At 44.4% G+C, this 16161-nt stretch overlaps 1 protein-coding gene across 1 annotated transcript in view; it reads left to right on the top strand.

Moving 5' to 3' along the window:
• The first annotated feature begins 2102 nt into the window (after window positions 1-2102).
• Window positions 2103-16161, top strand: part of DNAJC11 (DnaJ heat shock protein family (Hsp40) member C11) — a 74979-nt gene continuing 60920 nt past the window's right edge. Inside the window, exon 1 of the mRNA XM_070385161.1 lies at window positions 2103-2258. Coding sequence (XP_070241262.1) covers window positions 2187-2258 — 72 coding nt within the window. The 5' untranslated portion in view covers window positions 2103-2186. The remainder of the gene's footprint in view (window positions 2259-16161) is intronic.

Here is a 16161-nt window from a genome sequence, read left to right as displayed (position 1 = left end):
TACATAAGTATTGGTATATTAGGCTTTGCAACTAAGTGACAAATTGCTTTGTGACTTTACCCAATCAAAGGAAAACTAAAGTGCAAGGCAGTGAGTTAATGTGACTGAGTTTTGTCACTTGCTCTGGCATGAGTAGTTTGTTGGATGTGTGTGTTAACTTATAAATTTGTACATCTTTCAGTTTTCATTATTTTGCCCATCAGAGATTATGGTTTTTGGAGGAGAGAAACAAGAGAGCCAATCTCCGAAGTCAATATATGCTTGAGCCTGTAGTGTATCTAAGTTTATTTCTTATTTGTCACAATCACTTTCCAAGTAACCAAGTAACACAAAATACCGTGGGCCCAAGAGAGGACAAAAGCACAGAGCGTCCCTGAGTCACTATTTATTTTGTTTGAGTGGTGATGAAAACCAGGTCATTCTCAATCACACCAACGCCGACCTGGGCGTTCTGAGACATACGCTGTGCTCCGTTTGTGTAATTCCGAGAGGCAGTGCTTTCCAAAGCAGAGGAAAGACGGCAAAGAGCTCCTCTACCCAACTGAGCATTATAGCCCAATTAATGTCTACAAACGGGAGGAAAAAAGGAATATCACAACATTCTAGTTTTCCCCCCAGCCTCTCGATAAGACATTCTTAAAACCCAGCAAATGTCAGTGTGCAGTTTAGCCCTAATCACTGCTCTGCAACGGAGAAAAAAGGAAAGATCATAACAAAAAAATTTCTGGACTAGCTGATGGAATATGAGTGTGTGTGAAAGAAAGCTATTGTGAGGAAATCTCACACAGATAAAGAAATAGGTCTTAATTTACAACTGTGGCTGACAGTTTGTTCCAGACTGACTCAACACTCCAGAATAACCAGTCTCAGCACACCTAAGTGACTCATGCCAAGAGAGCCTTAAGAGGGCTGGGCAACTTGCAAGGGACTGTACACAAGCCCAGATGATGCACATCTGGTCAAAAATTAGGAAGAGAAAGAAATCAACTTCTCAAATCCACAGACAGGTGTTTGGGGCTTCCCAGGAGACTGGCTTAGGAAGGGCAGCAAGGATGATTCTAAGTCAGTGGTTAGTTACAGAGCAAACATTACTGAGAATTAGCGAAGAATTGGTACAAGTCGGCATGAACCAAACAGGTGACAAGACCAGGGGCACTCTCTTGTCCACTTTATCTTGATAATTGGATCATTTAAAAGACATTTAAATTATTTAAATGATTGCAGAGACATCTTCAACAACGCACCACGTCACAGGCACAAGGTTGAAATCAATTCGACTCCAATGCTAAATCATAAGGTAGAAATTTACAAGAGAACAGCTCCAGGGTGGGGTCAGTAGATATACACGCCTGCCAGAAACAATTAGAGTGGAAACCCAACGGCTATGCGGGGGACCTGGGTTCGATCCCTGGGTTGGGAAGATACCCTGGAGAAGGGAAAGGCTACCCACTCCAGCATTCTGGCCTGGAGAACTCGATGGACTATATAGTCCCTGGGGTGGCAAAGAGTCAGACACGACTGAGCGACTTTCATTTTCACAATGGCTATAGCCTCGTCGTTTAAGCAGCAGAAAAACTGCCAGATGCTCCAAATATACGACAATAATAAATGAAAATGAGGGGGCCTGTCCCCTGGGCAGGGTTGTCAAGATGAAAGTGAAAGACCACTGGAGGAACACATGCCATTCTGGAAGCTTCCTGTGCAAAGACAAATCAGTATGTGGGGCCTCCAGTAGCCTCCCGTCGGAGGGGTACCGGGGTAAGGGTGGAGGTGGGGAGATGGCCACATAGCCCAGTTGAGGCTATATTTGGGATTCGGATGTGCCCCGCACTGGACGCCGGCGGGGGAGACAGAGGGTGTCGCAAAGGTGTGTCTCCCCGGCGTCCAGACGTGACGACCCCCGGAAGTGACCGCAAACTCGCTGTCTCTAGCCAAGGCACAGCCCCAGGGTCCCCGGGCTCGGCTTTAGGTCCCCGGGCAACACGTGGAGGGACGGGGCCCGCCCTCGGCCGCGCCGGGGAGCAGGGCGCAGGCGCGCTCCTTCCGGGCTGCGCGGAGGCGGCGCGACTCCAGGCCGCCAGGGGCCGCTGTGGGGCAGCCTCGCCGGCCCGCGCTATCTGAGCCGCGGACCGTCAGTCCCTCTTGAGCACGGCCTTGCAGGTTTGGCGGGGTGAAAGGTTGCGAAGATGGCGACGGCCTTGAGCGAGGAGGAGCTGGACAATGAAGACTATTACTCGTTGCTGAACGTGCGCAGGGAGGTGAGGCCTGCGGCGGGCCGCCGTCCGGACCGAGGCCGGGCCAGGTCGTTCAGGCGGGGCCGGGCTGGCAGCGACCGCCCCGTTCCCTCCTCGGGCGGCCGGACCCTGGCGGGGAGGCCGCGTGACCCCGGCTGACGTGCGCGATCGCTGGCCGGCCAGACTGTCCCCACCGCCCTGACCCTTGCGCCGGGGGTATCTTATCTGGCCTCTCCCCCAGCTCTCCGCGGCCGGTTTGCCGTGTGCACTGTGTCCCGGCAAAGCCAGAGGGCCCCGCGCCCCCTGGGGGAAACAGGGTCCCGAGGTGAAGGTGGAATGGGGAATCCAAGTCCTCCAGGACCAGTTGCCACACTCGGCTCACACACCCGCCTAGGCCGAGGGGCTGTGTCATCGTACCGCAGCCGGCAGGATGGGAAACGGAGTCCCAGGCGCCAAGGTCAAAGCCACCAGGGAACCTCCCCAGGGGTCTGTCCGGTCCCCAAGTCTTCCACGGGGACATCCCGCCTCTGAAGTGAGTCCAGGCTCAGAGGCACGTGTCTTGTGTCTTCCTTCTTCCTGAGCGGCTTCCAGAAATGGAAGAAAGAGTCTCTTGGACAAATAGCCTCCATTCGGAGGCCCAGGTTAGGAATAAACTCAGGAATAAGCGAAGAAGAGTTGACGCCACCACTTGCACCCGCGTTTCCAGACGCCAAGTGCTTATCCCTCGTTTCCTCACAGATTGAAAGATAACACTAGAGAGCCTCACATGGTGTCCTGGACATAGTGGGGTTCCAATTAAATTTCCTTTCTTGTTGACAAGTACATTTGAGGTCAGCGTGAAGGGCAGAGAGGCTTCCAAGGTCAGGTCATGTTCATGAAGTGAACTCTTTCTCTCTAAACTGCTAGGTAGGGTCTTCCCAGCCCGGCCATAGGATCTCTGATTCTGGCTCAGATTTTCCATTGATCAGAAGTAGCCTCATTTGGCTGTCCTTGGCAAAACTGATCACGCTGTTATGTCAGTGAGCTCAGGTCTGCGTGATGTTAATAATAGCTAATGTTCTGTGAGTGCTCACTTTGTGCAGGGCCACAGTGCTGAATGGACACTTTGTTTTATGTTATTGCAGTTAATTACCGTATTAGCCTTTAAGGTAGGCATTCAGAGAGTTCTTGATTGATATCTGAGGAAACTGAACCATAGAGAGATTAAGTAACTTGCCCAAAGCCACACCACTAGGAATTGCAAGAGCCTAGATTCACCCCTGGGCAGTCTGACTCTGAAGCCGCAGTTCTTGACCTCTGTGCTGTACTGCCTGGTTTACCACTCCTCAGACTCCAGAGCTGCTGGACTCTTTGGGCACTCCACGTGGGAATTCCTTAAATGTGTTAGTCACTGTTTACCGTGGAAACATCCAGTGAAATATTTTAGTGAATTTCAGATCTTGTTAGGTTGCAGTAGGGTCACCTAGAGATTCTTGAAACGAGTCATTGGTGAGGCTTCTTTGGCCTCTGTTTCTTTCCCTTTGAATGGAGCTGTCTGGCTCATTATTCTTTTTCTCCAGTTCTTAGAAGTAAAGTGGTAAATGAAACCAGCTTTTCTGAAATCAGCCTTTCTTACCACTCATTTATAGTTTGCCTGGGGAAAGATACTAATACCTGTTCACTGAATCTTGCATGCAAGTCACTTCAGTCGTGTCCGACTCTTTGCAACCCTGTGGGCCATAGCCCACCAGACTCCTCTATCCATGGGATTCTCCAGGCAAGAATACTGGAGTAGGTTGCCATACCCTCCTCCAGGGGATCTTCCCCACCCAGAGATCAAACCCACTTCTCCTACATCTGCTTTGGCAGTTGGGTTCTTTACCGCTAGTGCCACCTAGAAAGCCCCTAGAATCTTGCTGCTGCTGCTGCTGCTAAGTCGCTTCAGTCGTGTCCTACTCTGTGCGACCCCATAGACGGCAGCCCACCAGGCTCCCCCGTCCCTGGGATTCTCCAGACAAGAACACTGGAGTGGGTTGCCATTTCCTTCTCCAATGCATGAAAGTGAAAAGTGAAAGGGAAGTTGTTCAGTCGTGTCCGACTCCTAGCGACCCCATAGACTGCAGCCTACCAGGCTCCTCTGTCCATGGGATTTGCCAGACAAGAGTACTGGAGTAGGGTGCCATTGCCTGGAATCTTAAGTGGCTGCAAATGATCAAAAAGGTCTAGAGTAGTAAGCTTGGCTGAAGTCCTAGGTAAATATTTGTCAGAGGTATACCTTGAAATTGCCAGAGTGTTGGGACTTGTCATTGTTATTAGGCTGATGGGTGAAAGTCAAAGAAGTATTTCTTTAGAAATTTCACTTCTCCGGAACAGTGAAGTCACCTCCCACATTTCTGGCTGTAGGTGAAAGTCCTGTGAAACAAGTCCTCTGGCTTAAATCATTTTGTGTTGCTGCTGCTAACAAACTCAGTATAGAACACCATCCTCTGTGGTGTGATTTTCCAGGGTTCCATTAGAAAAGAAGCTCAGAAAGTGATCTCTGGACTTGATTTTAACTAAGATTTTTTGGTGAAATTAGAAATCAACCTGAAGTTGAAAGACCATGATTTAGCTGAAGATTAGAGAAGAAAATAGAAGTAATCTTTATCTTACACGTGTGGTCAAAAGAAGGTAATAACCCTGTTGATGTGTCAGGTCTACAGCTTGATGGCATTGAAGTGTAACTAGGAGGCAAGGTCCTCTTCCCACCAGCACCCCAGAGCGCTTTCAGAAGTCTCATGTTCAGGAGGTTCGTGACTTTCTGCCAAGAATCTCAGATGGAAGCAAGCTGAACCCAAACCAGGGAACTCTAATTAATAAAGTTTTAAATTTATAAGCATGATACATGATGATAACAAATGGAGTAATACAGAAATGTCTGAAATCTGCGTAAGAATCTCCCTTGCCATGTTTTAAACTTTAAAATATCCCCTTTAAATTGTATCCCAGAGAGTGAAGCAGGCAGCTAGATAAAACTTGGATGATCTTTACTAATTCCCTTTCTCTAGTGTTCCTACATTGTCTGTCTGCAGAGTGGAGCAGTTATCTGCCTGCCACACGTTGAGGGGAGGGAATAATTTATCATTAACTAGGCATATTGAAACTGGATTGGCATCTCTGGTTTACGTAGCCAGATGCACCATCAGAGGCCCAAACTCTGATCTGAGATTTCTGAGATGATTTTCCAAAATTTATTTGGAGAAAGGATTCCTGAAGAATTAGTGAAATTTTCTTGATGTACATACTTTTTATCGACATTATAATTGACACATTTTAAACCTAATTTATTCCTAAATAATTGAGTTTAACTTTAACCAGTGTTGTAGTTGAAAGAGTTTCATTTTTATGTATGTCAGTCAGCAACGTTTATAACCTGTTGTAAGATCTCTGGTCCCAATCAATTTTAGCCTTAAAGGAGCCAATCTCCTTTCCAAGTTGTAGATACTTTTGTTAAGAAAAAAAAACAGTCATTAAATAAAAAACAAACTCAAGTAGAAATGTCTTTTCTTGTAGCCCACATATGGAGGTCAGTGTTCTGGAATCTTCATCCTTCCTTCCAAAGTAGCCATGAAACTGGAAGTGCAAAATCATCACCTAAATGGAAAGTTTTCCCAAAGTCCCTGCATTTTCATTCCTTCCCTGGTGTAGGGCATCTCATCCTCTCCACAGTTTTTGGTTGTCTGGATTACTCTGGCTGCAGGTTACAGTCACAGAGTTGGGGCTGAAAAATCTGAGTTTGGACTGCAGACGAAAAGGCTAGAGCAAATGAGGAAGGTCTACCCGTCACAGCCAAGACTGACCTTGGGGGACAGTCACCCAACCCCCAACCAAGGTGGCAGGGCCATCCACAGAAATTGAATGTAAAAGGGTGGTAAGCCAGGGCACATGTAGGTACCTAAAGCCCTGAGGTACTTATCTAACCTGATGGGCAGGTGATTAGTCTTAATGAGGGATGTGAAGGTGAGTCTACAAAGGTTTCCTTTATCGAGTTTTCCATTTGCTGCCTTAGGTTCAAAGTCTGATAGTTACAACAGTGAACCCGCTTGTGCTGAGCAAGTAGTGTGAGCCTTGGTTGTCCAGAAACCTGACTTAGCCCAATGGTCACATTCCTAAGGCTGCCTGTCAGTGAAGAGGAGCATAGTCCTTAAGAGCAGGGCTTTCAGGCCACTCAGGCCCCCAAGGGTGACCTTGAACACGTCATTCAACCTCAGAGTCTCCTTTACTGATATGCAGCCAGACCATCCTGTGTTCGAATCCTAGTTTTACCCCCGGAAGGTGTGTGCCTCTAGGTAGCTAGTCGTTGAACCTTTTTGCTCTCTGTTTTTTTGGGAGCTTTTCTTGAAATGTAGGTAACAGATAAAAATGTATTAATATGAAGTACTCGCTCTGAGCCAGGGTGTTGTATATTGGAGCATGAGGCTATGTATAAAGTACCTGACGCATAAGTAGGTATTTGATTAATGATGTTTATTGTTACTACTTCTTGGATTTTGATAAACATGAGGTTTTGCTTGTTTGAAAAAGACATCCATGTACATAGAAGACTTTGGTCTGTCCCATCCAGGCTCAGTTTACTGTGGTAGTAATAAAAAAAAAAATAGTGCTAAGCATAATTTAAGATTTTATGCTAAGTATTAGGTTCTAAATTCCCAAAGCTTTCTTCTTTCTGTTCAAATTACTAAGTTTATTCTCTTCAGAAGACAGTTATCTGAACTCTTCCCGCAAGGTCATGCATTTGACTTGGGTGGCGGGAGGAGTGGTCCCCAGCAGCTGGGCTAAGCTTGGGAGTGGGGTGCAGAGCCATGGGGTGATTTAAAGAGACGGCGTCTGGGTTGGAAGCAGAGTGGGACCCACAGGTCAAGTTGTTGTGAGCGGTCATCTTTGAAGGGACCAGGCAGAGAGGGCAGGGCCTGGCAGAGGTTCTGCTCCAGCGACAGCATGACAGCACTGGCGGTCAGGACGGTGACCGGTGGAGCTTTTGAGGGTCTTCCTGAGGTGAGGAGGGGGCCATTAGGGTACCCCTCAAGTTCCAGTGTCACCTCATACTGTGATTAGCAAACACCGCAAGGCTGAATTTTGAAATTGTTTTCTTTAATGAACCTTAAGCTAGTTACTACCTTTCTGCTTTGGGCATTTCAAACAATTGGGTCTTGAAATTTTAATGCTCTAGTTCTACATTATTGACCAAACTACCTCTCTTTTTTCTTTGTTTTTTTCTTAAAGGGAATTCAGTTGTAAGCTTTTCTATTTGCTGTGAGTTCAGTAAAACAATGGAGAGGAAACCATGGGACACACAAGCCACATGTTTTGCTTGGCTACGGAATTTTAAGAGTTTACTTTCATTAAACTTTCATTTTAATTTCACTCGTGTATTTTATTTACACCCTACCATGTTCAAAGAGAGGATTTAAGACAGCTAACAGAGATGAGAAGACAAAATAGAAGAAATGTTTAAAAGGGGGCACCATCCAAAAGAAAAAAAGAAGACCACTGGGAATGTTACTGCTTCCGTGGCCCCTGCATTGTATGGGTCACGCTCCTTTGTGGAAGCTCTTGTGGTCTGACGGCTGCGGGCTGCTTGGCTCTTGGGCTTTTGGAACCACTTCTGCCTGCAGTGAGTGCACTGTGTTCCCACCCGGGTTTGCTGCGGCCAGAACATTCCTCAGTAGTAAAATGCCAACAGACATCAAACCACAAGAATCATGTGGGCATCGAGTGGGCAGGATGTAGCAGATGGGCACGGATCACAGACAGTATAAGGTCAGGTATGTAGGGGAAAGAAGCCGAACCCTTGATGCAAGAGAGGATCTGAAGCGTGAGTTTTGACCCAAGAAGGAACTTAAGCTCATGGCCCTCAGATGCTGGCCTTTTTATTCACTCTTATGTCTCAAAGGCACCAAATAAACATACGGACATAACCAGGAAGAGAAATGAAGACAGAGTTGTACAGTGGTAGGAAAGTCTCTCCTGAGCCCTTGGAATGACCTTTAATCAAGAATCAGAATTTCTGCTCTTTTGGCCCGGTTCTCACGTGTTGTTGTCAGGAAGGGATTTGTCCTGAAGGATGGGAGCCCTGTCAGCCCCACAAACCTTAAAGGTGAAAAAAGGCCCTGCCTTTTTTTTTCCCCCAGTATTTAGAGTTCCTGTTCTTACCAATTCCCTAGTCCTGTTTTTGAAGTTACAATGCCGTCTTGAGGGTAAATTGTAAGTTTTTTCCTTCTGTGTTAAGGAGAACCTATGTAAGTTTTCTAAGGTTATTCCTAATTGTAGAATCTTGGAATTGTTTGCTCAACCTCCTGTTTAGCCTTTCTGATGCATTCATGATTTGATTTTTTCTCTCTAGAGCCCACCTTCTCAAAATGAAAGGTCCTAAATAAAGTGGTGGTAGGAAGCTGACTTCCAAAATCATGAGAAATAGAATGTGTGCGTCTGACCTCCATACGCAGCAAAGGTGGGCGTTAGGGAGGGACAGCTAGGATCGCTCACCTTGTACCTGGCATGTGAGGCACCTGTGAGTGTGTTGATGATTATTTGAAAAGGCCAAAGGTGAAGATGGAGTTTGAGAAGAGGTCAGTGGCTTAAAGAGCAAAGCCTTTGAAGTCTAGTCCAAGTTTGACTTTCTAGCCACCTGGGCTAAGTTCCTTAACCTCTCTGAACCTGTTTCTTCATCCATAAAATCCAGAGGATAATTTTACTGTTGTAGTGCTGTTGGGAGAATTAATCGAGAATGCATGTAAGTGCTTAGCATAGTAATGGGCACATTATTATGTAAAGTAAATGCCAGTATATTTTTATTAGTATCATGAGCATAAAAGTTAATAAGGAGTGCTCTCACTGATTTGTAGGAGTTCTTCACAGAATTCGGATGAGTCCTTTGACAGGTTAGTATAAATGTCCCCTTTCTGTAGTTTGCCTCTCCTCCTTGTAAATGTCTGCCAACCAAAGTTTGGTTTGAGCCAGGCTACACGAGTTCCAATTTCTAGCCAGCTTTTGGGTCAGGGATACATAATCAGGTAAATTTCTCCATCTCAGACAAGCCACTTAGTTAACCTTTTAGATATTCACTGTTTTTCTCTGAAATACGGGGGTTCTAACGCCAGTCTCCAGGCATTTTATGAGTATTCAAATGGAGGAAATACTGGTGATAGCACTTTGTTAGCTTTGCTCTGACCCTGCATCTCTGCCTTCTGGCCGTTACGATTACATGCTCGGATCACTTGCCTCCTGTGCCTGGCTGCCTCCCAGTTTCATGCTCACCTGTGCATCCCAGTGAAAAGCCTCGGATGCTCTTTGATTTTTCTTCTCCAAGTAGTATTGAGTCCCTTCTCAGGTTCCCCACAGGTACTCAGTCCATGAATCCTCTCCACTCCAGCTGACTTTGACCCCCTCATTTCTATTTTCTTCAGGTCTCTGTGTTTTCACCTTTTGTCAGTTTCAGTCAAGCTGTACCAGTTAATATTAACGCAGTACTGATCACGTTTCTGTAGCCAGAAGTCTTTTGTCACGTCCTATTTTTTATTGGATAAAGGTCAAATTCTTGGCTCTGTTTTTAAAGCCCCTTACAAATTAGATGTTTTCTATATTTTCTGCCCACTTTGTGCTGACGTTCTGTTTTCTTCCACTGCAAAGCAGGCTCCATGTGGGGTCAGGCACCGTGGTTGCCTGGCTCGCCACTGGGTTCCTAGCACTGTGGGCACATGACACATACCTGTCAGATGTTTGCCAAGTGAATGAGTAGGCGGGTGGATATCCGCGTTAATTTCTTGCCTACTTCCTGCCTTCTTCTTTGCCTTTAATAAGGCCAGTTTGTCAGTGTTCTGTCTCACCTGTTTCCTCGGGGCACTCTTTTCCCCTGAAATGCCCCAGCCTGTTGTCGATACTGAAACAAATTCAGTCTGCCTTTTGCATTATTTCAACACTACTGGCTCCATGAAGTTTTCTTTCCATTCTGACAGCGCTGAACTTAGGTCTTTTTTTTTTTTAATGTGGACCATTTTTAAAGTCTTTATTGAATTTGTTACAATATCGTTTCTGTTTTAATGTGTTTTGGGGTGAAGCATGTGGGATCTTAGCTCCCTGACTGGAGGTCAAATGTGCACCCCCTGTGTTGGAAGGCGAAGTCTTAACCACTGGACACAACCAGGGAAGTCCCGTGTCTTCGTTATTGTTTAGTTAAATCCATGTGTGGGAAGTTTTAGGGAATGGACACATGCACTTAGTTTATAATCTCTTTGAGGGCAGGGATGATGTACTTCTTCTGTATCTCTTGTGGTACTTAGAGCAGAGTTGACATTCAGTTAACGTGGTGGTTTGAAATGACGAAATATTTGCTAATGCCATACTCACCTTGTCCAGGTGCATTTTACTTTGTGGGACACCTGTATTGAGGAACATGTTGCAGTTTTGGTGGCAGGTCATCCTAGAGGAATGTATTGGAAGCACTTTGATAATTTTCAGCTTGGTAAATCTCAACTTTCCCTTAGGAAAATTGCTTAAAGTCAGGGAGCAGAGGATGAGTGCAAATTCATAGCTGGGGCCCCGGTTTAAGCCAAGACCTGTGGAGACTCAGTTCAAGACTGGATGCCGTGAGAGAAGAGGAAGGAACGCCTTTCCCCGCAGGGCTTGTCCTTTTTCATCCGGCAGATATTGATCATCTTTCTCTTACGTTTCTTTATTGCGATGAGAAAAGGTTACATATTTATCATCTTTTGTACTAGCACCAGTAATGGTATTTCTACAAAGCTTCAGATGGATTAGATTTATTTTTTAACAGTTCTTTTTCCTTTTGTCAGTTAAATAGAGCTGAATTTTTACCATAGGCATTGGTTAGTTTCTCTTGAAATCCTGTTCTATTTGAAATGCTAGGACAGTCTGTATCACACTTGAGGGTGAGTCCACCTACTTAGTAGCATTCTGTCAGTCAGTTGTGTTCAACTTTACCCTCAAGGCTCCTCTGTCCATAGGGTTCTTCCGGAGTGGGCTGCCATGCTCTCCTCCAGGGGATCTTCCCGACCCAGGGATCAAACCCACGTCTCCTGTGTCTCCTGCATTGACAGGTGGGTTCTTTACCATTGAGCCACCTGGGAAGTCCCATATACATTGTCAGGGTCTTTTATTTGTGGATGAACCCCCATGTGCAGGAACTTATTTCCAGAGCCTCCAAAGATGTCCCCATAAGTAAAAAGAGTAGAAGACTGTGCTGAGCAGGGAAAGTGGCATCAGAAGAGGGTAGGGCCATGCGGAGGGCAGTTTTCTGGTCTTCTGAAGCTGCAGACTGTGTGGGAACCTTCACACAAGCTAGTCTCTCAGTGTGATCAGAATCTGCTCAACGACACCACATACTCTAGCGCCCTTTCTCTTCGTGAAGCGGCTCTCGCTCAGCACAAAGTACCCATGCTGTCTTGCTGTTAATTAGCTCTGAAATCTGCCTTTTCCTTTAAATTCTGTGAGCACCAAGTATCATAAAAAATTACAGCCTTTTATTAGCTGATGCAGTTTATTTCGATCAGATTGTCGTGGAGCATATGGGCAGTCATGAATCTCCAATTGCAGTAATTAGGCAGACTTCCCACAATCCAAAAGAACATAGTTTGTGGAGGTTTTGTTGCTGAGATACAGTAATATAGATATAGCCTGGAAGTTTGAGCTTGAAATTTATAGGCTTCGGCAATAAAAAGCCTGGTAGCTTTACTTTTTTAAATTTGTACTTATTTATTTATGGATCTTCGTTGCTGTGCAGGCTTTCTCTAGTTGTTACAAGCGGGAGGTTACTCTCTAGTTGTGGTGTACAGGCTTCTCATTGCAGTGGTTTCTCTTGTTGAGCATGGGCTCTAGAATGCACAGGCTCAGTAGTTGTGGCTCACAGGCTTGGTTACTCTGAGGCATGTGCAACCTTCCTGGACCAGGGATTGAACCTGTGTCCCCTGCATTAGCAGGTATATTCTTAACCACTGGACCACCAGGGAAGTCCAGCTTTACTTTTCTTAAAGTGAAGGTCTGAGGTATCGCTTAAGTTGTTGCTTGTATACTCTAACGGGTCTTCAAAGTATTGAATGAAATATCATTGTACTAGTTAGATGTGCTGTACACCAAACATTATTGGCTCTTAACTAGGGAGGGGCTGCACTTCCTAGTCCCCTGGTGGTTAAGTGCGGTCACATGACCAGCTCTAGCCAATGGCGTGAGTGGAAGGGATGTGTGTGCTGCTCAGGCTGGGGCACTTAAAGGGCAGGTGAGCCGGAGTCTTATGCTCTTCCCTCTGCCTCCGTGATTGGCGGTGGTTCCAAAGGGTCTGTTTTGTCCACCTGGGACCTGAGGACATTGCCAAGCAGAGAACTAGCTGGCCCAAGATGGACATGTAGTGTGAGGGAGAAAAAAACTGGAATCTGGGGGTTGTTTGTCACCGCAGTATCACCAACCCAGCAGTTCTCAAACTTTTTAATGTCAGGGCCTGTTTACATTCTTAAATTATTGAGGGCCCCAAAGAGCTTTTGTTTATGTGGGTTATAGCTATCAATATTTAACAATAAGACACAAAATGTACTTCTTATATTTCAGTATAAGCATGAGAAAAACTTATGGATTTCAAAATAACTATGTATTGGACAATAATGAGTTTGCAGGCAGAACGAAAGATAGTACACTGAGAATCAATTGAGGTGATCTCTGAAAACTTGTGTTTATAGCATAAAGCTACCACCTTACAAGCTTCTAGAAAGCAAGAAAGTGTACAAGTACACACTTCACTAACCATCAGAGCAGTGGTATCATCACACCTCATGTTACCTCAGGAAAATCTCACTGTGTGCTTATTGAGAGAGAAGGAGAAGGGGGCAACAGAGGATGAGACGGTTGGATGGCATCACTGATTCAATGGACATGAACTTGAGCAAACTCCGGGAGATGGTGAGGGACAGGGGAGCCTGGTGCGCTGCAGTCCATGGAGATACGACTTGGCGACTGCATAACAATGCTTATGAAAGGATGAGGAAAAGGCAGATAACACCTAAGTATTATTATGAAAATAGTTTTGACCTGTGGACCCCCTGAAAGGGTCTCAGGAACTCCTAGGGGCCCCACACCACACTTAAGAACCATTGATGTAGCCTGTCCAATGGATAGCCATACCAATGTTCCCACATGCTGTAGCTGACTTTGCTAATTGAAGATAGGAAATAAAAGCAGAGTGACCGTATACTCTCTGACTCTGTGCTGTCACTTTGAATGCAGAGATGGTGTCTGTCACTAGAAATTAAAGTGAAAATGGAGCAGTGTCTTCTGTGCCTTAATTATCTAAGGGAAGCAAATACAATGAAATTGTTATCAGGAGACTTTTCTAAGCAGGATACCATAGCAGAAATCAGAAAGGAGCATGGATATGTTTGATTTTACAAAAATGAGAAACATCTCTAAAACCTTTTTTAAAGACTTAAAAGGAGTCTATATTTGGTACAGAATCACATTTCCAACATATATAAGGAACTCTTGGCTTTAAAAGGGGGGGAAAAAAAATGAATACCCCAATAGGGAAACAATACAAAGGAAACAAGTAGAAGAAATCTGAAATGCAAATAAAGGATTGGAAAAATGTTCACCCTCACTTGTAAATTAACAAATGCAGGTTGAAACAAGGCTGTTTTTTGTTTGTTTGTTGTTTTGCTTTTTCTCTACCAGATTGGCAAAGTTTTTTTTTTTTTTTTCCTTTTTAATGATAGTATTCAGCTCTGACAGATGAAAATCTGTTAGCCCACCCTGCCAGAAGACAGGAGGATTATTCCCTGGAGAAATTGAGCCAGAAAGACTCTGGAGCTTAGACATAGAGCGTAGAGGGTGAGAGTGGCTCCCTAACAAAAGCAGGGAAACATAAGTGTTTGCACCCTGCGTGGTGAGGCTTCTAGCTTTTTTCCCCTTATTCCTGGGCTCTTCCCTGAAGGAACTAGCCTATAAAGAGAAAAGACTGCCAAATGAAACTTCTAGGTTCCCTTCCAGCCATTTCAGAAAGAACCTCATCAGATGACAAGGCCTGTTCACACATACAGAGCTTCCAAATAGCCTATTAGTGTCTTACTATGAAGTGTAAATCAGCTGTCAAAGAACATCAGGTGTTTGAGGGAAGCCTCCAGAGGAATTCTGAGAGATCATGCTGACAGCAAGGAGAAACTAGAAGAAACAGACAATGCAAGGAGTTTGGGAACTAGATTGCCTTCAGATAGATAAGATCCTGCATGTAAGAAATAACAGCAAGGTGATTCATCGAAAAGAAATACTACATAAAAAAAGAAGGAGTTCTTGGAACTTAAAAAGAAGATAACAAATAACTGGAAGTTAAAGATGAGGAAATACCCACAAAAGTAAATTTTAAAAATTGGAAGATCAAGTTTTTTAGGCGTTAAATAAAGTAAAATGAAGGAGAAGACATTATTAAACAATTAATATGAGAAAATTTTCTCAAAAGATGTGAGAATACAGGTAAAAAGGGCCAATCAGATAACTAACAGTGGATTGAGGAGTAAAAGACCCCCGTACTAAAGGAAATCATAGGTTAAAGAGGGTCCTGAAAGTTTCCAAACCAGGTTGCAAAGGATTGGATTGTTTCCAGCTTTTTAACTTGTAAGATACACATAAAATTCTGTGCAATTTTTTTCTTAGTCATTTTTAAGTATACAGTTCTGCAATGTTAAATGTTTACATATTGTTATGCACCTGCCACCGTTTACATCTCATACACTCTTCATTTTGCAGAACTCAAACTCTATCCCTATTAAACAGTAACTCCTGACCTCCCTTTCCACCAGCCTCTGACTGCCACCGTTCTACTTTATGTCTATGATTTTGACTACTTCTAGGTACCTTACATAAGTAAACGTGTACAGTATTTCTCTTTCTGTGACTCGTTTATTTCACTTAGCATAATGTTCTCAGGGTTCATCCTTATTGCAGCACATGTCAGGATTTCCTGCCTTTTTAAGACTGAATAATATCCATTGTCTGTATATGCCACATTTTGCTTATCGATTTATCTGTTGATGGGCATTGGGCTGCTTCCATGTTTTAGCTGTTGTGAATAATGCTGCTCTGAATATAAGTGTACAAATATCTGTTCAAAACCTGCTTTCAGTTCTTTTGAGTATTTACCCAGAAGTGGAATTTCTGGATTGTATGGTAAATCTGTTTTTAATGTTTTTGAGGAACTGCCATGTATTTCCCATAAAAGCTCTACCATCTTACATTCCCCCTAGCAGTGCACATGGGTTCCAGTTTCTCTGCATCTTTGCCAACACTTATTTTTTTCCTGTTTTTGTTTTGTTTTGAATGGTAGCCAGCCTGATGGGTATGGAGTGATGTCTCATTGTGGGTTTGACTTGTTTTTCCCTAGTGGTTAGTGATATTGAGCATCTTTTCGTATGCTTTTAGCCATTAATATATCTTCTTTGATGTATTAAGTCCTTAGTCATATTTGAATCAGATTTTTTTTTTTGAGTTTTAGGAATTCTTTATATATGCTAGTTATTAATCTCTCATCATATATACCATCTGCAACTATTTTCTCCCATTCTTCAGATTGTTTTTCTACTTTCTTGATAGTATTCTTTGATTCACGAAAGTTCTTAATTTTGATGAAGTCCAGTTTCTCTCTCTTTCCTTTCTTTTGTTGCCTGTATCTCAGATGTCCAGTTCAGTTCAGTCGCTCAGTCGTGTCCGACTCTTTGCGACCCCATAAATCTCAGCACGCCAGGCCTCCCTGTCCATCACCAACTCCTGAAGTTCACTCAAACTCACGTCCATCGAGTCGGTGATGCCATCCAGCCATCTCATCCTCTGTCGTCCCTTTCTCCTCCTGTCCCCAATCCCTCCCAGCATCAGGGTCTTTTCCAATGAGTCAACTCTTCGCATGAGGTGGCCAAAGTAC

Source organism: Bos mutus, chromosome 16 (genome assembly GCF_027580195.1).
Source record: "Bos mutus isolate GX-2022 chromosome 16, NWIPB_WYAK_1.1, whole genome shotgun sequence".
Taxonomy (NCBI): Eukaryota; Metazoa; Chordata; class Mammalia; order Artiodactyla; family Bovidae; genus Bos; species Bos mutus.
The sequence above is the reverse complement of the archived record's forward strand: the minus strand, read 5'-3'. Positions and strand labels throughout refer to the sequence as shown.